Source organism: Anarhichas minor, unplaced genomic scaffold, assembly GCF_050575085.1.
Source record: "Anarhichas minor isolate MPS153535 unplaced genomic scaffold, ASM5057508v1 ptg000007l, whole genome shotgun sequence".
Classification (NCBI taxonomy): Eukaryota; Metazoa; Chordata; class Actinopteri; order Perciformes; family Anarhichadidae; genus Anarhichas; species Anarhichas minor.
This window is the reverse complement of record NW_027466453.1, coordinates 12,251,283-12,273,485: the sequence shown is the minus strand read 5'-3', so window position 1 is coordinate 12,273,485 and position 22,203 is coordinate 12,251,283. Positions and strand designations below refer to the sequence as shown.

Genomic DNA, 22,203 nt, shown 5'->3' with positions numbered 1-22,203 from the left:
TTTTTTTTTTTCTTCTCTTATTTATGTCTGACCGGGACATGATGGATGGATGTTTTCCCCACTGTCGTGTTTTATCGCTGCTCTTCTCTCTAATCCATCAAATCCTCTAATATTTACAATGCCAGGCTCTCGGCTTGGCTGTTTAATGCTGTTATTTGCTGCCTCTCTTGTCTGATTCTATTTCTCTTTATCACTTTGTCTCTCTCACACACACACACACACACACACACACACACAAAAACAGGCAACTGCCCCATGCTCCAGAAAACCCAATAGCAGTTCTTAGCACCACAGAGAAAAGGGCCATCAACCTCACATGGGCCCAGGCCTTTGACGGCAACAGCCCCCTGATCCGCTACATCCTGGAGGTCTCAGAAAACAGTGAGTAGTTCAGATGCAGTCATTGTTTCTTGTTAGTCATTTTAAAGCTATATTTTTACTTTATACACTCATTTGCGACCCATCTTATTATTTTACATTTCCATTGTGTCCCTAAAATTGGCAGCTGCAATCAGAGTAACTCAATTGCCTCACCTGTACGTTTTTTTTTGCGACTGATCAGATGAACCAACTTTTGGCGATGCCCAACGCTCTTGTCTTCCTCCCGCTGAAGTGTGAATGCTCTCACCCATAGAGTAAATTGTTCAGCTATTTTTCCATCGAAGCTCAGGCTCACTGAGAAGATGACAACTCATTAAGGGGAAAATGAATCCGAGGATGCAGATGGGATCTGTTTTTTGGATAATTGAATTTCAATCTGATATTTAGAGGGAGCGTATACAAAATAAATGACTTGCTTTTTTTTTCAGTAGCTGCAATATTACTACTGAAAATGACACAACGGTGTGCCATTATAGTGAATAACACTGAATTTAAATTGTGCAAGTGCTGAAGAGATTTTTCTCAAGGATGTTCTCCAATGGTCATTTACCATTCACTCGCTATTGCTCACAGCTCTGTCTTATGTGTACGTCTTCTCCCCCTCAGATGCCCCTTGGACGGTGCTTCTGGCCAATATTGAACCAGAGTCTACTGGGGTCACTGTTGGTGGCCTCATCCCAGCGCGCTCGTACCAGTTCCGCCTGTGCGCCGTCAACGACGTGGGCAGGGGCCAGTTCAGCAAAGAGACTGACCGGTGGGTACTGAGCTTAGCTGATGAGAACAGCGATGCACCGCAGATCTGCAACGACCCGTTGTTCTCCCTCGTCTTTGCGGTTCAATCGAAATGATTATTTCCTGTAACTCCACTTTTTTGGTCTTCGCTCTGTGGGGGTGCCAGCTTCGAGATGGGCCTTTTTGAGATAAAAAAAAAAACTGTGAATGAGCTGAAATTGCGCTTTGTGAAGCCTTGATGGGTGCGCTGACCCAGCTTCATCTCTCTCCCTCCTATTAACGCTCTTTGCCGTTCTGCATAGTAAATTACAGAGAGGCTTGAAAGAGGCAGAGCTTCAGACAGACTCAAATCTCAAGTGAATTCTCTTGACTAGCAAGACGAAATGGCCATCATCATACGAGCACCCCCACCACACACACACACACACACACAGACACACATTCATAGCTCATCACGATTCACATATGCACACACACTCTGCTTCATCTCCTCCAGAGCAGTGCTCCGGTGCACTGGGAAGAAATCAAGATGTCATCTTAAATTGGCTTAAGGGAAAAGTCTGCCTGGATCTCTCGTTCTTGTTCTTTTATATCTTTCTCTCACACTGGCTCTCTATTGTGCTGCTCCATTTTCACCCGGGCCTCTTTGATCCTTGTCACGCCATAGCAAGATGTCCCTCTGCGGACAGTATTATAGAGAATATGTTTTGGACAAAGACACAGCCGCACTTATCCCAACTTTCCTTTATGGCGCTCTAAAAAAAAAAAGAAGAAAAAAAAAAGCGGGCTTTATTGTGATTTGATGTGTATGATGAAATGGGATAGAAATATGCAGAAACTCGCGATAATTAATGCATGGTTTCACTCTTTTGGCTCTTCTTTCACCTCTCTTTTCCTTTTTCTTTCTTTGCTGCTGCAGACTAACTCTCCCCGAAGAGCCTCCCAGCGCCCCCCCTCAGACGGTCATCGCAAGTGGCCGCACCAATCAGTCCATCATGATCCAATGGCAGCCACCCCCGGAGAGCCATCAGAATGGGCCACTCCAGGGCTACATCATCAGGTAAGAAGACCACGACAGCATGCATTGTTCCTTTCCAAGGATAGGTGCCTGTCAGGGCCAATGCCATTCAAATGTGATAATAACTGTTATGTCAGCTCCTTTTCTTCCTCTCCATTTCGCTTAATTTTCGCTCACCGCTGCAATGGAATAATTGGTGCCAATTAAATACCTTCCCCCACCATTCATCTGTTGTCACCTCACTTTTTGTAACCATTTCAACTCTGTTCTGCATGTCTTCTACCCCATTAACATTATCTCTTCCGAGAACCTGTGTTCTGATATATATTTATGGCTTGTCTGTATGTCTGTCTCTCCCTCCTCCCCCTGTCTTATCGATTACTCCCTCTGCTGCCAGGTACTGTCTGTCAGGGCTTCCAGTGGATTGTCAGATGAAAAACATCACCAACTCAGACCAGACCAGTCTACTCCTGGAGGACCTCATCATCTGGACCAACTATGAGATCGAGGTGGCAGCCTATAATGGAGCGGGCCGGGGCACCTACAGCCATAAAGTCACTGAATGGACACTGCAAGGGGGTGAGGGAAACACACAGGCTTTGTGTCATACAGCATATGTGCCCAAGTCATCCAAGCAGCCAAAGTCTGCACCAGAGGCTTCATTTAGTTCTACAAACAACCCTCATCATGTTAGTCCCCTGGCTAGTGTTAAGCCTGCGGCCTAAAACTTGTGACTGATTGTTTTTTTCTAATTATCTGTTGTGAACCATCAAATTAAGAGCAGCAACAGCCATGTTTTCTGCACTGCAGGCTTTTAAAAAAAATCATTTGCGAACCTTGAAAAGGTGATTCACACACGTTGATAAGACTACAGCGGTTTGCCTTACTCCTGTCTCAATCAGCAGTCAGCACTTAGTACAGACTGCAGCAGTCGAGGCTTTTAAAGGAATGTAAAAGACATGGCTATGTAAGTGCTATTTGCCTCTCAGCACTGTTTTTTTTGTTGTTTTGTCTGTTTTATGTTGTGAATTTCTCACTAAGTGCTGCAGTATTGTTGAACAAATTGTGTGCAGACATGAGCCGATAGCTTCATCAGAGCATTTCCTAAAAATTCAAGCCAAGCTTTTGGTTTAGATCACTTACATCTTGAAGCTTTTTATAGTATCAACTATTTTGGGAATGGTTTTAAAAAAGAAAAATGTTGATATTGACCACCTGGAAACGTCGGCTGGCCTCTCCGAGCACACGTTGAATTGATTCTGCACATAGATTACCAGGTGATGATGTGCGTCAGACTTGCCGACATCGACGCCTTTCGATGTTGCCAAAGGAAGCTTCTTCGGTTGACTTCTTTTCTCATTCTACATGCGGAGTAGAATAATTAGAACACACATTGTGAACTTTCCTCGGTGTCATACAGTTACATATTTCTGTCGCGCCCAGTGATTCCTGCACCTTATGTTCCTTGCCTTCCCTGTCTAATCAAAACCTTCAGAGGATGAGGATTCAGTCACATCTGCCACTGTAAACTTGAACCAAGCCAAATCTAAGATTATTCTTTCCACCGAATCTTAGACTTTTTTGTCTAGAAATATAGCCAGAGTAGGCTATAGCTAATGCATCAGTGTGTTGAAAGGTTAATCCATGTTTTAATTTCAAGAAAATTGCAATAACGCTCTCTTTACTGGCTTTTCTAAAAAGTCAATGCATAGATTACAAAATTGTAGCTGCTGCCGTAGACTTCAACCAACACTAGAAAGAGGATATCGCTCTCGGTTTAGATATGCGGCGCTGGCTTCTAGTTTGATTTTCTTTAACTTGTATATAAAGCTTTGAAAGGCTTAACACAATCACATATCTCTAAATCCCTGTCATGTTAAATCCACTCCATCCACAGAGATCCTCTACACACCACACTCACTAAATATTCTCAAGAGCACTCATAAGAAAATTGGGAGTGTTTCCATTTCCTATATTCTGTTCCACTCCCTAGATGCATTTATTAGAGAGGGTGAAACAGCAGATATTTTGATTTTATTAGGTTTTACAAGTGTTTGTGATGTTGTATATCCGTCTGTTACGCTGGATTCAAATTTAAGTTGATTTAAGCAGTAGCATAAAGTCTTTATCATACTTACCTGAACGCAGCGGGTCTCAACCCCAGACTTATTCTCTCTGTCCAAATTATTTTTGTCTTTTTTACAGTCATTGCTTTGTTTTGCTTTCTCTGGTCTTTCCTCTCTCTTTAATCTTTAAATTCATATTAATTCTGCTGTTTAAAAGTATCTATTGTTTTCCCGAGTGGATTTATATTATGAAAGCTTGGCAGGTATGTGTGTTTGTTTGAGGGTGTAAAAAAAAAACAGCTTCTATTTATGTCAGTTTCTTCTTGCTGGATGATTAAAACATACTTCAGATGCTTCAGAAATGATGGAATCTACCTGGCAAGCATTATTCTTAAAATCTGGGAAACTTCTGCATAATTTAAGTGATGCCTGATCAATCAGCAAATTAATGAGCTGGTCTGATTCACCTGCAAATACACAAATGTACTGCATTTGAAAAGAAACATTCATTGTTTAATTAGCAACACTTCGAAACCTGGTTTTTAATGTTATTTACATGTCTCTCTCCCTGCTAAAAAATAAATAATAATTTCATCATCCAAGCAACTGTCAGTGAATAACGACAGTGAACAAGGCACTCATGTTGTTGAGCTCAGCTCTCATTAATGGGATGTTTCCGTCACTCACTCCAATAAAGGCTCAAGAGCACATCACGATGTGCATTTAAATGCGTTCAAAGGGAATCGAGGACAGCGTGGGGGATATGAGGACCGATACTGGCCAATCAGCTTCATTAATGTGTGACTCCCCAACTGTTTTTTGGTGTTACATCAGAATCGCATTCTCATTTCAAACAAACTGCTGCAGGGTTCACCTGGAAGTCGCCTGAGGCAACCGCTCTCACACCCGGTTTGATTGGCATGTTCTTTCCTCCCCAAATGAGCCCAAATAAAAATAAAAAAAAGGCTTCAGCCTGATTCTCACGCTCTAAACGAGGCTCATCTGAAAGTGCCTCTTGTACATTTTTACGTTGTTTTTTTTCTTTCCCTATCTCATCACTATTCTTCTTTTTTTCTCCTTCTATTTGCTTCTACCCCCCCCCCCCTCTCTGTCTCTCTGTTTTTTACTCCCTCCTCTGGATCAGTGCCCACTGTGCCACCAGGAAATGTACAAGCCGAGGCTGTCAACTCCACCACGGTGCGTTTTACCTGGAGTGCCCCAAGCCCTCAGTTTATCAATGGAATCAACCAGGGATATAAGGTGAGCAGCCCCTTTCTGTCAGCTGGTGCACTCTAGTGGTCGGAGCTAGAGGAGGACTCTGAAGGCAAAGTCTCATCGCGTAGTCTGAAAGCCAAATCGTCTCAATGATTCATGAATTTACCAGATGAGAACAGTTTTGATTAGACTTTTTACCTTAATAATCTCAGTACGCCTAAAGGTGCACATTAACACCCGGTCCCTTAACACATCATTTCCAGCTGTTGGCGTGGGAACTCAATCGTGCAAACGAGGTCGCTGTGACGACGGTGCGTCCCAACTTCCAGGACAGTGTTCATGTCGGTTACATCTCTGGCCTGAAAAAGTTCACAGAATACTACTCATCTGTATTGTGCTTCACTACCCCTGGAGATGGCCCCCGCAGCCCGCCTCAGCGGATACGCACCCATGAGGACAGTGAGTTTTCCCATTCAAGATAGTATATGGTATTTGCAGATCATTACATGTCAGGCTGTTGTTCAGTCCGTTTACAGCCTGTTTTATTATTTTTTACAGCCCCTGGTGCTGTGGGACACCTGAGCTTCACTGATATCTTGGACACCTCACTAAAAGTCAGCTGGAAGGAGCCACAAGAGAAAAACGGTGTTCTCACAGGTAACCATTAAAGATAATTATGTAACGTTAACATGTCTCTGCTTCTGTCTCTGAGGCACCATTCAGAGGTTACTGTGAAACACTAATATTTGGAATTTGCCTCTTCCTCCAGGCTATCGCATCTCCTGGGAGGAGTTCAACAGGACCAATACTCGAGTCACCCATTATCTGCCCAACCTTACTCAGGAGTACAAGGTGACAGGGCTCACTGCCCTCACCACTTACACCATCCAGGTAGCAGCCATGACGGCCAAGGGCCAGGGCCAGCTCTCTGCCTCCACTATTTCTTCTGGTGTACCACCAGGTGAGTGTTCAAATGTACAGATTAACTATTTGACTTAAAAGCTAGGGTTGGTAATCTTCGAAATATTTTTTTTGTTTTATTTGTTGTTGAAACTTCCAATTACCAATAAAATAAAGAAATAAAAAAAATCAAATTTCATTCAGGCCGAAGGGACGGGCTGTGAGGCTTGCTGTCAAGTGTCAAACTCCGGGGCTGAAAAATGAAGCGGAAGTGCCAAAAACTGCAGTTCCTCAAATGGCCAGTTGATGCTGGCATCAAAAGCGAGTCAATCCCTTTAGACCCCCATGTTAAAATGCCCAACTTTACAGCACAAATAAACGGGTTTAAAGCCAGGTGCTAAAAACTATTTTGGTCTCTGTAGATGATATCCCCGTTCATTACAACTGTACGGGGGGGTGAACTCACCCGTGGCCACTTTGGGTGCCATCTCAGGTTGCTAATCACTTGGGCCTGCTTCAGCTCGACAAACGATCCACATCTTTGCCTATTTTGGATTAGCCAGTGTCGTCACTGCCAAGCCGGAGCCCATGGATGTATAAAGAGAATTGGATACAGTGTTTGAGGCGGCGCCCCATTCATTTCTATGAAAGTTGCTCAGTGACTCATGAAAAATGAAATATTTCGCTTCCGCATCCATTGGGTCCAAAGAGCAAGCACACCAGCATTTCCTCTAACTCAGCCTTCTAGACCTCGGTCCATTCACATGAACGGAGGAAGGAAAATGATTTTGGATTTTAGTGCATTTTAAGTTTTAGGATCTAATGATTTAAATGAGCGCTTTTCAAGTGTTCGTACTGGGAAGTTAATTTCCTGAAAAAAACCTTCTCTGCTGATTAACGGCTGTCCGTTTCCCAATGTAAGTCTATGGGAAAAATTATTTTTGGGCCCACTTGACGGACCTGGAAATTGTAATTCCACCGATTGGCCACTTTACAAAATTTTCTTCAAATCCTGGTGCTCTTCCTGGGGGCTTGCCGAAGCCACTCACTTTGAGCTTCATACCAGCTCTTAACAAACCTATGACCGACGTCACAGAGACGTTTATATTGTATACAGTCTGTAGTAGCCAACTTGGTGACTTTTTCGCTAGATTTAGCAAATTTTGGAGCTAGTACTAGCACCACTGGCCTGAGTTTTTCAGTTGGATCATTTTTTTTAAATCTAGGGTACTCTTGCTAGTTTCTCAAGATTACCAACCCTTTAAGCTTTAAGTAGAATTTATAAGTACTTCAAGTCTCCACTGAAAGGGCTACAACCACGTACTATGACTCAACAGATCTCTACACAGCTATCTCTAAAAGCAGAGGTATTTGTGAAGTTTATTTTATTCTGTCTTTCCTTCATTCCCTTCGACAGAGTTGCCCGGCCCTCCAACCAATTTAGCCATCTCCAACATCGGCCCTCGCTCTGTCACCCTGCAGTTTAAACCTGGTTATGATGGCAAGACATCCATTTCCCGTTGGCACGTTGAAGCCCAGGTAAGATACTTCATATCTATTTTAACATAATGACTGCAGTCTGGGTTTTTCATTTTGCAAGTTGTTTGATCTTAATGATATCTTGATGTCTTAATATGGTTTTACAATACCAGTTGATTTTTTGTATTTGTTCTGCTGCTGATATCACCCCATTCTCTCTGTGCATTTCAGATTGGCATAATAGGAGAAAACGAAGAGTGGCTGGTGGTTCATCAGCTGGCTAATGAACCTGATGCTAGATCACTGGAGGTGCTGGACTTGAACCCCTATACCTTCTACAGGTAAGCACACACTAACACATGAATGTAAACAGGTGCTGTATATGAAATAAAGGCAACATCTTGCACACCTGTCTAAAAATTATGAAAATGTTACAAAGTGAAAAATCGGTTGAAATAATACACGACTGGTTATCCTGAATCATGATGAATACATTTACTGTCATCCAGAATAGTGTTGGAATCATTTTCTTTATTTCTCTACTCAGTCATAAGTAGATCTTCTGCTCTGCTACGACAATGACCTAGTTTCCTTTTGGGTATCATTAAAACTCTATCCAATCTAATGTTAAGTAATCTAATGTAATCCTGTCTCATATTACCAGCATATCTTGACTAAACACACATTTTTAGATGATTTATCCACCATCGGCCGGTTTATTTTTGCCCCAGGTTCAGAATGCGTCAGGTGAACATTGTTGGCACCAGTCCTCCCAGTCAGCCCTCCAGAAAGATTGAAACCCTGCAGGCCCCTCCAGACATCTCCCCCGCCAATGTCACGCTGCGCACAGCCAGTGAGACCAGCCTGTGGCTTCGCTGGGTGGTAAGTTATTTTTTTAAATATAACATGAAAATCATGTTAGGACTGAATTGGTAAAAAAAAAAGACCTTGGGGTATTAATTGGATACAACATTGATAAGAAATGCTTTGTCAAATCAGATTTAGGCAATTTCACTTTGCCCATCCAAATCACAATATTTTTTCATATATTAAAAAGTTTTACATTCAATGATGACTTTCTCTATGACAGTTGGCTTCAACTCAACTGACTCACAAGCATCTCTCTTGTCACCAAACTTTAATTTAGAATTTTGGCACAGTTCATTGTGTACTTTTTTTGTTTTTTTTGTTCATTAAGTGTTGCTTCTTCCTCCTTCTATAAACGTGTTCTTGTACTCTGCACGCACTCCGTCCTTGATTATTGCTGCTTCCTGCGTCAGCACTTGGCCAGTTTATTGTTTGCTACATCTGTCCATTATCATCACTGTGCCAGTTCCTGAGCTCTGCCAGGCAGTGAGAGACAGAGGCGAGATACTGCTGCAGCTCCTGCGGGATTATAAAGAGTGCATGTCATCTGGATCCAACAACATGGCGGTGTCAGCTGTGTGATAGGACTCCTCAAATGTTTGACAAAGCCCAATGGTTGCTACGTGTTTCAAAATTATGTGTTGAACTGAAGTAAAACTTTGTCGAGGCTACATATATTTCAGTAATACTAGCACTTACATGCACTTACATACATTTTGTATGTCGTATTTAGGCAGGTACATTCGCTTATCATGCTCAATCATCATGCTATAGTACATACTAAAAACAGGATGGTCTAGTGGCTGAGTGACCATAAGAGTGTTTGCAAACACCCAGAAAACACACTTAAGCACAACAGTTATTTCATTATTAATGAATCACTCAAACCTGTACCTATGCCTTTCAAGAACTAAATTGGCTGTTATATGTTCGGATTTTATTATTATTGATTTAACAGATAAATGTGCAATTAGTTTTTTGGACAATGGAGCATTGCCACATTTTATTAAAAACACTTAGTATTAAGTGCTGAGAGGGCTTAGCTTCTCTTCCCATATTAACGCCTCTTAGCTGTTGTAAAGTCACTGTGAAGTACAGCCTCTACTGGCTTATTGCTTCATTATGCACTCACTTATGAAGTCATATTGATTTTGCTTGAACTGGGGGGAATATAAACAAAAACAAATCTTCTCAGCCTCTTCCAGAGTGGGAGTACAATGGGAATCCAGATCTCGTCGGCTACCGGGTCCAATACTCTAAAGCTGGGTCTAAAGGGGGCGTTCTCTCCCATGTCATCATGGACCGACTGGAGAGGGAGTTCACTATCGAGGACCTGGAGGAGTGGACGGAATATGTGGTCAGAGTTCAGGCCATCAATGGTATCGGCTCTGGGCCTTGGAGCCAGCCAGTGCACGGCAGGACCAGGGAGTCTGGTGAGGAAGGAAATATGTGCGTACACATGCCAAACGCATACATGCAGGTGAAGTGTGCTGAGCTCCATCCTTTGTTTCTTACTGTAGTACCCTCCAGCGGTCCCACCAACGTGTCGGCTTTCGCCACCACCTCCAGCAGCATCCTGGTGCGATGGGGGGAAGTCCCCGAGACTGACCGCAATGGACTCATCCTAGGGTACAAGGTCAGCAGTCTCTCAATGATCTCTAGTTGAGAATAATATGTAGTAAGATCATCAATTAGTTGCAACATTAGAACAAAAGCATACTTAATTCCTCATCACCTGAAAAGTCATCGAACTATGTAACATTCCCTGTGTGTATTTCAGGTTGTGTATAAGGAGAAGGACTCAGACACAGCTCCCGACTTCTGGGCAGTGGAGGGCAACACCACCCACAGTGTCCAGCTGAGTGGTCTGGGCAAGTACGTCCTGTATGAGATCCAGGTCCTAGCCTTCACACGTATCGGAGACGGAAGGAGCAGCTCGCCGACCATTTTAGAGAGGACCCTGGATGATGGTAAAGATATCCACCTTACCCACCTATGTCATCTTGTTGTTATCTTTGAAATTGTTTAATTCTCTGAACAAGTTTAAAAAAAATAACCGCTAAGATAATTTCACGTTTTTTTTTCCAGCAAACTATTGAATGTTCTGCCTTATTACACCTTGTGTAGATAAACAAGCTATAGAAAGTCTGTTTTTTCTCGCCTGATTTGTCATTTTATAAATTGTATGTACGATAGTACCGGGCCCTCCTGTCGGCATCCTCTTCCCAGAAGTCAGAACCACCTCAGTCAGGCTCATCTGGCAACCTCCTGCACAGCCCAATGGCATCATCCTTGGTGAGTTTGCAATTTACAGACTTTCATCCGTGACCTTAGATATTATCGTGAGAGAAAGTATTTTTGCTCCTGTGCTGGTCCTAAAAAAAGAAACATTCAATATTGTTTGATTTTGTACTGCAGCCGAAATTGTTCTCTTGTGACTTCATATTGATGCGAGGTTTTCCTTTTTAGCCTATCAGATCACGTACAGAAGAAACTCTTCCAACAGCAACGCCGCCACCGTAGACGTGCTTAGCCCCAGCGCGCGACAGTACACGGCGGCTGGGCTGAAACCAGAAATGGTTTACGTTTACCGGCTCACGGCTCAGACACGGAAGGGTTGGGGTGAGGCCGCTGAGGCTTTGGTGGTGACCACAGAAAAGAGAGGTAAAATACCGCAGCCGTTTCAATTATTCACCTCTAAATTTTAAGTTTTGAGCGTGACTATGAATGTGTGTGTGTGTGTGTGTGTGTGTGTGTGTGTGTGTGTGTGTGTGTGTGCGCGCCCCTTCAGCCCGACCCCAACCCACGAGCCGCCCCGTAGTGCCTCAAGAGGAAGTTCAGGCTCGCAGAGTGCTGTTGTCATGGGAACCAGGCAGCGACGGCCTGTCCCCCGTTCGTTACTACACGGTCCAGTACAGAGAGCTGCCGGACAGCAACTGGACCGTCCACTCTGCATCCGTCAGGCACGAGACACAATCCTACATAGTGGATAGGTAAATGTCCACTTTTAAGCAGGTTTCAGTCAGAGAATAGGAATCGAGTCGGGCAGAATATACGCTGTACGTGACGCACGTCTTTTTTGTCTCTTTGAAGGTTGAAGCCTTTCACTTCGTACCAGTTCCGTGTAAAAGCCACTAATGACATTGGAGACAGTGAATACAGCCAGGAGAGTGAGGCCATCACTACATTACAGGACGGTAAGATCGTGCGAACCAAACACGGCGCCGCACAGCGCTCTCAGGTTTTCTGTTCAGTTGTACAAGAACGCTTTTATAACTGACTCAACATGCCTTAACATCGATGTTTGCATTTTGGATTTCCACAGCGAATGCTTTACGTCAACACTGCGTGTGTTTACTCTCAAGCTGTTCTCCAGCAGACTGTTTGATTTATACATATCGCTCTGTTCAGCTGTGTTGGTTTGCTAACACCAACATTGTTTTTCCTCTAGCCCCAGACAAAGCCCCATCAATTCTGTCTGTTACACCTCACACCACCACATCTGTACTGGTCCGTTGGCAGGTACGCTGTTGAATTCATTGGCACTTTGTGAATGTCAGGAGGAATTTGTTTGTTAAGTATTTGGGCATTAAGCAAACCTATTCTCTTTGTAGCCTCCCTCTGAGGATCACATCAACGGAGTCCTTTTGGGGTTCAGGGTCAGGTACCGGGAGTTACACTACGACCGACTACGCAGCTTCACTGTCCGCACAGTTAACAGTCCCTCTGTCAACTGGGCTGATCTCACCGGTGAGTTTGCTTTTTCACTGCTTACCCATCAACTACGTCTGGTTATATGCAGAAAGTGGTGCTAACCGGAGTCTTAAATGTTCTTACTTTTACATCCATGTAAGTCAGCTATTTATGCCACTCTTTCCCAACCCTGTGATCTACCCTTGTTTTCCCGAACCCTGCCCATCCTCTATCCAAACTCCAGCTCCTTACAGCATCAGGAACTTGAGTGAATCCTCGCTCACCCAATATGAACTGGATAGTAAGTCTCATATCCCCCTTATGACTCTCTTCCGTCACTCTCCATCTGTTACATCCATGTATGCCATTTGTATAATAATTTACAGCATCTGCGCTTTGCGCCATCCTCCCACTCAGCCATATATCCGCTTAGGGGCCGCCGCTGATTCTTAAGATGTGTATATGACTTAATTCTCTCTGAGCTGTCTTGTCATTATTTCAGTGTGTTTTCTTTCTTATTAATCGCTGACAAATCCTTCCCCGTCTCCCCTCAACAATACCATCTTTTCACCACTTCGCCTTACAATGCCACCCCTTCGTCTTCTTGTTCAATTTGTGATGTCGTCTTGCCAACGGGCATCATCACTATGACTGTGTGTCTCTCTGGAGTAACTTCTTTTTTGCTCTTTTATCTTAACTGTTCGATTATAATGCTGCTGCTATGGGTTCTCTCCTTGCAGATTTGAGTAAACACAAACGCTACGAGATCCGTCTCAGTGTGTATAACGCTGTGGGGGAGGGTCCCAGCAGTGCACCGCAGGAAGTGTTTGTTGGAGAGGCGGGTAAGTTTCTTCTCTCACTGTGGAGCATGTGTGCTACTTACCTTTCAACTTCACTTCTTGGATGTTAAGTCAGTCATATGGAACGTATATAAAAAGTGATTACACTCTGCTCCATTCTAGTCCCGACATCCCCTCCCCAAAATGTGGTGGTCCAGTCCTCAACAGCCACACAGCTGGATGTCACATGGGACCCTCCTCCTCTGGAGGCTCAGAATGGGGACATACAGGGTTACAAGGTATCAAAAATGTGTCTCTTTTCAGGGACTTACATCATGTCCTTCTTATTTCTATATTTTCATTGAAAAATTCTGAACTCTTTTATTCTGTGCGCAGATCTATTTCTGGGAGTTTCAGCTCCAGAATGAGACGGAGCGCCTGCGTACTCTGTTCCTGCCGGAGCTCGGGGTGAAGCTTAAAAACCTGACAGGCTACACCACCTACATGATTAGTGTGGCAGCCTTTAATGCTGCAGGGGACGGGCCCCGCTCCCTGCCCACCAGAGGGCGCACTCAGCAAGCAGGTGAGTGGTGCTGAATCCAGATGTGTTTGAGGAGATTAAAGTGATTGTTCAAAAGAGCAGGGCATTTATCTTGCTGCATAGATATTCTGCCAACACCATGTAGCATTTCACAGTTCTGTCTGTTTTAATACTCCTCTGCCTTTCCTCTATTTGTCTCACTTCGTCAGCTGCACAATGATACTCATTCTCAATATTCTATGGTGCTCATGTGCTTGTGTGGAGTAGTATCTCAAAGTTGGCCTTCTCTTCAGTCACAAAAAGGTGCCTACAAAAGAGTATTTTTGTCTTGAGTCACTGTCACTGCAAACTGGAACTGCAGTATGGCAGCTTTAAGACAAAAAAATGTAAGACTCACTCCTCCTATTCACCAAGAAATAGAACATTTCCACTAAAGAGTTTAGTTTGGTCCTGTGAGATATAGTAGAAAGTGATCCGAGTGTTCTTGGCCCCTTAATCCAGGACAAGCCACGAGGGTGGCGGAGGAGCAATGAATACAGAGTGCGGGGGACACATGTAGATTAGTTTTTTTGGCTGCAACTACACAAAGACGTCTGTGTTTACTCGGTAGCGAGAGTCCCTCCTCTGCGGTTTCAGCACAAAAATGGTTTACAGTGTAAATTTCTTGTGTCTTTTCCGCCCCCTTCAAGGCTGTGACATTGGCGAGGGGTACAAAGTGCTGAGAACTTAAAAAAACGCAGGCAGGAATTTTGGCTCTCTGCACCACAGGGTACTGGGAAGGGAGCCAGCACAAGCTTTTGTGAATTGTATGCAGAATTGTGGTGAAATCCTGACACTTAGCTGGGTTGGGTCAGCAGGCAGAAATTCTCACAGCTCTCGTTCAAGGTCACGGAATGATTTTGCGCTCTAATGTTGACTTCCAGTTAGCTTGACTCATCTGCTTAAACAGCGGTAGAATTATTTTTAGTTCTAGTATTGATCTGAGCTGTACACCATTCTACCTGTTTTTACAAGCACGAAACATTGTATTATTCATGCACTGGTAAAGAACAATGAACAATGAAACCTCTCTCATTTTTACTCTCCTAGTATTTCTGTTTGCGGTCATCTAGCATCGAGGACTTTCTTTTCTCTCTTTTCTGAACACATCGGAGAAAGTAACTGCTGTTGAAAATGTGCTAAATTGCAATCTATGACAACTCACATTTTCTACTGAAGAGGAACGTCAAGAATGAATTACTTAAAGATTGCTTAACTTCACATTGCTTGCTGTAAAGCATTCAAACTAAATAATGAGTTTATTTTTTTCAAATGTATTTATGTCCAAATTTTGCATTAACAGAATTTACTGAGAATTTACAAATGTTTTCATTAACATGCACTCCAAAGTGGCATATCCAGGTAGCTGCTGTATTTAATGGGTCGCCTGCGTAATGTAAAGAGATCCAACTTTCATCACTTCCTTTCTATCTCTTTTTTTCCCCCCACCAACAGCACCCAGTGCTCCCAGCTTCATCCACTTCAGTGAGTTGACCACCACTTCGGTCAACGTGTCCTGGGGAGAGCCCAAGCAGGCCAACGGCATCATCGAGGGCTACCGCCTGGTTTATGAGCCCTGCACTCCAGTCGATGGTGAGAAACTGTGCCTGGAGAGCCCAATAACTCCGCCGTGCCTTGACATTCGTCAGCTGGCTTTCTCAGACTGTGATTTACAACCTCTTGCCTAGTTACCATATTATTTTTTTAACTCATGCTGCTTAAGCTCATGCTCTAATCTGTTCCAGGTGAGTGTAGGCCCCGCAGTAACATATATGGCAAAGCTGATAAAATATGTTGGAATGCTCTGATGAGACTTTGCATTAGAGAAACATGGGTAATAGCTGCCTAAATGTGGTTGCCTGGACCAGATTGTCAAGTAATTGGGAGCAGAGGTGGAATGCTGAGATGAGGCAGCTGTGGTCCCTCGGCTGTCCGCTAATGGACCCAGAGCAAAGCCGAACAGAGCAGTTAAGACAGGGAATATCAATTGGTGTATTACAAAAAGATCCTGGTGTCTCTATCTGGATATCTAGAGGGCTGCTGGATAATAGACCTTTTCTGTTATATATGCAAAGATATGCATGTCTCTGATCTCTGTCTGTGTAGTCTTGTAACTCGTCTGTGTGACTCTGTGTCTGTTCATTTTGCAAAAAGCTTTGCTGTTTGTCGCTTGTAGAAAGCAGCATCTAGAGTCTTAGTGTTTCCTGTACAGACTCCTCTCCTCGCACTCCAGGTGTCAGTAAGATAGTGACAGTGGATGTGAAGGGCAGCGCTCCCCTGTGGATGAAGATCAAAGACCTGTCTGATGGCGCCACCTATAACTATCGCATTCGGGCCAAAACCCTCACATATGGCCCCGAGGTAGAGGCCAACATTACCACTGGGCCTGGAGAAGGTGTGAATCTCTAAACCTGTGACGCATTACTGCTTTTGTTCTGATATTCATGCCAATAATAACGTCTTTTAGAGGCAAAGAGACCATTTTTATAACTATCCGCCATTTGTGTCCTCCCAAGGAGCCCCCGGCCCTCCTGGCGAACCCTTTATTTCTCGGTATGGCACGGCCCTCACATTGCATTGGACCAGCGGGGATCAAGGCCGTGCACCCATCACGCGATACGTCATCGAGGCCAGACCCTCTGGTTAGCCACATACATTAACAGTTTTTTGGCTTCCTATACCTCAACTAGTATTTCCTATTCATATATTTTCTCATCTTGCCTGTAGACGAAGGATTGTGGGATATCCTTATCAAAGATATTCCTAAAGAAGTGACATCCTACACACTTAACCTGGACATGCTGCGAGAAGGGGTCACCTATGACTTTCGAGTAATTGCAGTCAACGACTATGGCTATGGATCTCCCAGTGCCCCCTCCCCCTCTATATCAGGTACTTTAATCTGAAAAATAATGCCATAACGTGTTTTTTTAGTTTTTTTTGTTTGTTTAATAATGTCTATTATTTGTTGTCTTCAGCCCAGAAAGTGTCTCCGTTCTATGAGGAGTGGTGGTTCCTGGTGGTGATCGCCCTGGTGGGCCTCATCTTCATCCTCCTCCTTGTTTTTATCCTCATCATCCGAGGCCAGAGTAAAAAATACACCAAGAAAACAGATTCAGGTAGGAAACACGTCTGTCTGCTAAACTCGCTGAACGTCTCAGTTTCTCTTCTCTAATTCTGCGACTTAAGCTATTGACTGGAATTTGTCTTCCTTTTGGACAGCTCTCCTGAGAATTGCATTTTAACGATTGCACATCCAAAGTCTATTTTAGAAAATGGGATTCTGAAGGCTCACACAATTAGACAAATTACCCTGCTTCTCTTTACATTGTTTGGCTGACAGGGGAAAGATGAAAGTAAAGGCTACCGGTGAAACAGCTGACATAGGCAGGTGGATAAACATTGTTGTTCATGTTTAACTGCAGCGAGGATCAATACTGGGATAAATGGCTTGGCAGTGGTTTAATGCTTAGGTCATTAGTCAGACAGAGAGTAATTATATAACTACAGCAGAAGCGGCTCTCACACCACTGTATCAAGAAGCCAATTTTCATGATTGTGAATTATCCTAGGTGACATTTCTGCTCCGAGAAACTCTTAATCAGAGTTCAAACCCCAAACACATAAGTTAATCAATGTTAGTGGAGTTAATACTTCACATTATGGTTGGCAAATTATCACAGTGAGGGCATATGAGGCTAATCTTTTAGAAGTGGTCTAGTCACCCAGTACTGGAGATGGGCAGAGTGGCGAGACTGGAAGGAGAGACATTTGGGGGGGGGGGGGAAGTGAAGGGTCAGCTCAAGCGTTCCGAAAGCCTGTTGTAATTTACTTTTTTGCGTCGTCAGCATTTAGCAAGGTGCCAGGGTTACCAGGGTCAGTAAACAGGGCTTGGTGAGACCAGTTCAGATAAGGACTGTGTTTGTCCGGGACCACGGAGAGTAGCCCCTTTCGTCTCCCCTCCCCAATTTTCTCAGCCATAAAGCTGATCTGTATGTTTGTTTTGCTCGAGGCCATGACTGGACAGTTGGCCTGACTGATGTCAGAAACATTTTTTACCTGTTTTGTAAATTGAGGGTGTGATCAATTAAAGTTCTGTTTATGAGTTTTTCTTGTTTTCCTGTAAAAAAAAAAAGAACTACATGCAAGTTCAAGCCTTGTACTTGAATGTTATTGTGCCGTGTTCGACTAATCCTTACCACTGAAATTGGGTCTAGATTTGACTGAAGATCACAAATCACTCATTTCCTTCCACAACCCACACAGTGTCGTCCTCATACCCCTGTCCAGGCAACCACTCCAACTGCACAGCTCTGCCTCTGACCCACGGGGAGATGGTGCGCCTTGATGAGGGACGCTTCCCAGCCCTGGAGCTCAACAACAGACGCCTCTCCGTGAAGAACTCCTTTTGCCGCAAGAACGGCATCTACACACGGTCAGTCACTAAGAATCAACAACGGTGCTCAGCTGACTGTTGCACAGATTCCACCGATTTCTCTCTTTCTGATACGTGTCGCTTATGTTACAGACGGGAATTAATAATGTAGTTGCGTATGTTCCCCCCGCTTCCCTCACAATGGTCTGTCAGTCTTGAGAGAGCAAACCGAGCCTCGAGGAGCCCAGCTGTGGATTTGAGCCTCCTTCCGCTCCCCTCGTTGATATTCAGTGTTTGTGTGAAGCAACAATTTATATAAGGGGGCAGCACAATACCAGCTAATTAGCATTCATGAGCTTCTGCATTGCTCTTTGTCTGTCCATCACCGCTTCAGACAAAGGGGGCTTATGGGTCAGAGCCGTCCATTTTATTTTGGTCTCCAGCCCAGACTTTCTCTCGAGTGCAGTGCTGTGAGAGCCGTCTCAACATAAAGTACACCACCGTTGGTATGAGAACACGTCCTTCCACCAGTCAGCAGGACTTTGACAGGCCGGCTCTTTGATAATGTTTAGGTAAACATTAGATAAGGGGAGTTTACACAAACTCTGCAGCGCAAGAAGCAAATGGAATGTCCTTTTGTAAGGACATGGGTCACAAATAATTGGTGATAGGGTGGATGGTCATGCGGTCGTGTTGGGGGATGGGAGTCCAGAGTCTGCTTCTTGTCCCAGCCACAAAAAAAAAAAGTTGTTGTTTTTTGCACATTATGGTGGAATGTGCTAGAAGGGGTGCATTTAGGGCAGTGGAATCCGTTCTGTTTTCTCCTTGACCAAGGGGGCCCGAGAAGGGGATCAAAGGGTCTTGAGTTGCTCCGTCTCTTTTGAAGAGATCCAATCTAGTACTGTACTCTCTGCTAATGATCTGTGGACCGAGGAAGAAGAGTGGGAGGGCTCCCTACGGGATATTTGAAGGGGTGAGGGAAAGAGGGATGAAATAGACGGATAAGGCAATGGGAAAAAAATACAGTGCTCCTAAATAATTCAAAGCTCACTGCCAGCATTTTGGAGTGTGATCGGTAGCAGGATCCATTGCCCCTCCCCTACGCTCACGTGGCCCTGTCCTTTTAATGTCTGACTCAACCATGTCTGAATTCTAAGTAGATGGTTTGGGGTTTTTTTCACAGTCCGCCCCCTCACGTCATCCCCTTTAACCCAGAGGAGATGTCTCTTTGTTGTGTCAACCCTTTCATGGTCGTTGTCATGTTCTGTCTCCTAAGCTTCCTGTTCTTGGCATTCCCAGTGATTTAGCTCCCGCATATATCTCAGAAGATATTAATTTTTATTTGAGAGGCCGTCAAGGTTCTCTGCTTTATGCTTTAATATTACACTTGACATCACAGTGTTTTATGCCTGTCTTTTCTGCCCCCAGATACAACGTTTTTCATTTCAGATCATTTAAACATTTACTTTCATGTCATGCCTAGTTTATCAAATGCTCAAGTCTTTTTCTAAAACCAACCGAGCAAACTCTTCTCTTAATGCTGCGTAAGCCCACTGAGCCCACTGATGTAGCTCAGTGATGTGAGGGGTAGTGGTCCAGTTTTTTGCCCTCTGACCATCCAATTCAATCCCAGCAGACCTTGAACACAGCATAGTCATTACTGCAGAAGAAGAAAATAATTGTCTTCACAGATGTTTCTCTCTGCTTCACTTTATATAGTCAATGACTGGAGATAAAAGAAGCAAGCAGTCTTTTACTTGACCTATGCTCATAGAAGAACTCAGGGGCCATGCTTAGTTACACAGCTTTCCTGCAGGTGGTCTAAATCTCTGACTGACTCAATATGCACAGCCACTCAGTTCTAATCACCACAAAGAATCCTTTCATGAAGATGCTCATATGTTTTCATACAGGATCCCGTTTGTGCGTTGCATGGCGGTTGACGTGAGCTGAACTCGGCTCGCTGGCAAAGCTCCTAACTGACACAGAAGGAAATGGCAAAAGAAGAATAAGACCAATATGAGTCCAGGAAATGCATAAAAAACGTTCTATGCTTGTCTGAACTAAGCTATCGTTTTCATTTTCATGATCAATGACTCTACGCTGAATCTGTGCATATTGATCCCACTGAAGCCCCTGTGGGATGTGAAGCGTCTTCATTTTTATGCCTCTGTGTCGGCTAAGAAACATGAGGCAGTAATTCTAGTTGGAACTATTTTGCAGTCCTCCATTAGTCATTAGAATGGTGTCAGTCACAGGAAGGACGAGGTGTTTTGTTTTACTCAAACGTTTTCTCAAAGAGAGCGCTTTAGAAAACTGTTTGAGTTACCCAAAAGGAAAAATAATGATTATCAAATGAAATATTTTTTGTATAAAACCATTAGCTCTCTCTCTCTCTCTCTCTCTCTCTCTCTCTCTCTCTCTCTCTCTCAGCTCTGCTTTCTATCTCTCACAGACACTCGTTCTCTGTCTCATTTACTCCATCTGTCCAGGTCTCCACCAAGACCCAGTCCTGGAAGCCTGCACTACTCAGATGAGGACGTCAGCACGAAGTACAATGACCTGATCCCGGCAGAGAGCAGCAGTCTGACCGAGAAACCCTCTGAGATATCTGACTCTCAGGTAAGCACTGACCCTGGCTTGCAGCCTATGTCCATACTCCAGGTCTGGAATAGGAAATTAGCTTAAATTAGAAAGTAAAATTCAGCTGTTTGAATTTCTCAAAGTCCTCCAGGGCAGAGTCGTAACCTTTCCAAACTCAAAAAAATACTTTTCTTGCATCACTTTTACTTTTGTCACATTCACTGTCTGTCTTCTTGATAAGCTCCTCTCTTTTTTGTCATAATCACTGCTTTTCTAGACGCAAAAACTAGATGTCTGTCTAATTATGAAGTGGAATATCTGAAAATGACAGTTATTAACAGACATTTGCCTCAAGTGGATAACTTCGAAATTAAATATCCTCTGTTAGTCATGGCTGACATCTCTGGATCTGACTTTTAATACTGATTTCTCCCATGGGAAGCAAGTACGGGGCCAATTCTCATGTCTCGCGTGTCTTGAAATGTCTTCACAACTAATTAATTTTCCTCAAACAGGAAATGTTGTATTAATCTTGGCTGCTGGGTCTCCGCTCAGTGTGTATGTGTGTGTTGGAATAGGGAGGTCCAGTGAGGGGACGAGGAGGTTAGAAGTGATGAAGGATGATAAGGCAGAGGAGCTGATTGTAGCAGTTTGTGAACATCTGTCTTCCCACACTCGCGCCAGTTCTCCCTGGCCAATTTAACTTGTACCTGCAGTCAAAACATTGTTCAACCCGGTTTGAACAAGCGCTGCTCTCGTGGGAGACACAAACTGGTCTTTTCCTTCTGCATGGCCTCCCAGTGTTTACCTGCCACTTGGGCAAATAAATCGTGCTTCAACATCTGTTAAGCTGTCGTGTCTCAATAGAGCAGTAGATGGGCAGGCACACAAATGTGCCAAGCCTGTAATGTTTTCTGTGAGAGAACTTTGCTCTTTTTTTCTTTCTAAACTGTTTGTGTTTCTTGGCCAGTTCAGTGTGCTGGAAGGGCGACATGAGTCACCCACACAAACATTGTAACTTACCAGACTGAAGGCTTATTATTACAGCAGAAGCAATTGAATCCTGTAAACATTGTCTTTGTCCAATTCTAGGTCACTTGTGTGTACACTTATCACTTCTGTGCTCCGCAGAGGTACGAGCTCCTGTGTTTGTGAAAGATGCTCAATAGAAGTGACTATCTGCCCCGTAGACTTGCACACGGATTAATAGATTTCCAGTTGTCTCTCAATAGATATATCCTGCTGTGCTATGACCCAGTTTTGTGCTGTATTAGAATTAGCCTTGATTTGATAGCATGGCAATTTCGCCGTCTCTTCAGTAAACATCACATCATACGTCTTCTAAACTCTTTTCCCTGATTGACTCGCAGGGCAGCGACAGCGAATACGAGATGGATCAGAGCCGGCAGAAGACCCACTCTTTCGTCAACCACTACATCAGCGACCCCACCTATTACAACTCGTGGCGGCGGCAGCAGAAGGGCGTCTCTCGTCCGCCAGCATACGGCTACTCCCAGCCTGAGCCCCTTGTGGAG

At 43.9% G+C, this 22,203-nt stretch overlaps 1 protein-coding gene across 1 annotated transcript in view; it reads left to right on the top strand.

Annotated features, from left to right (window-relative positions):
* sdk2a (sidekick cell adhesion molecule 2a) overlaps positions 1–22,203 on the top strand; it is a 35,043-nt gene that overhangs the window by 12,294 nt on the left and 546 nt on the right. The window contains exons 13-44 of the mRNA XM_076080224.1: positions 245–381; positions 988–1,135; positions 2,033–2,173; positions 2,529–2,710; positions 5,342–5,457; positions 5,676–5,871; positions 5,971–6,069; positions 6,182–6,373; positions 7,730–7,851; positions 8,023–8,132; positions 8,523–8,673; positions 9,854–10,091; positions 10,179–10,294; positions 10,439–10,628; positions 10,855–10,953; positions 11,128–11,322; positions 11,450–11,651; positions 11,752–11,855; positions 12,110–12,180; positions 12,273–12,408; positions 12,596–12,652; positions 13,092–13,193; positions 13,314–13,429; positions 13,527–13,713; positions 15,166–15,303; positions 15,944–16,105; positions 16,227–16,352; positions 16,438–16,602; positions 16,689–16,829; positions 18,001–18,145; positions 20,578–20,707; positions 22,039–22,190. Of these exons, the coding sequence (XP_075936339.1) occupies positions 245–381; positions 988–1,135; positions 2,033–2,173; positions 2,529–2,710; positions 5,342–5,457; positions 5,676–5,871; positions 5,971–6,069; positions 6,182–6,373; positions 7,730–7,851; positions 8,023–8,132; positions 8,523–8,673; positions 9,854–10,091; positions 10,179–10,294; positions 10,439–10,628; positions 10,855–10,953; positions 11,128–11,322; positions 11,450–11,651; positions 11,752–11,855; positions 12,110–12,180; positions 12,273–12,408; positions 12,596–12,652; positions 13,092–13,193; positions 13,314–13,429; positions 13,527–13,713; positions 15,166–15,303; positions 15,944–16,105; positions 16,227–16,352; positions 16,438–16,602; positions 16,689–16,829; positions 18,001–18,145; positions 20,578–20,707; positions 22,039–22,190 (4,566 nt within the window). The remainder of the gene's footprint in view (positions 1–244; positions 382–987; positions 1,136–2,032; positions 2,174–2,528; positions 2,711–5,341; positions 5,458–5,675; positions 5,872–5,970; positions 6,070–6,181; positions 6,374–7,729; positions 7,852–8,022; positions 8,133–8,522; positions 8,674–9,853; positions 10,092–10,178; positions 10,295–10,438; positions 10,629–10,854; positions 10,954–11,127; positions 11,323–11,449; positions 11,652–11,751; positions 11,856–12,109; positions 12,181–12,272; positions 12,409–12,595; positions 12,653–13,091; positions 13,194–13,313; positions 13,430–13,526; positions 13,714–15,165; positions 15,304–15,943; positions 16,106–16,226; positions 16,353–16,437; positions 16,603–16,688; positions 16,830–18,000; positions 18,146–20,577; positions 20,708–22,038; positions 22,191–22,203) is intronic.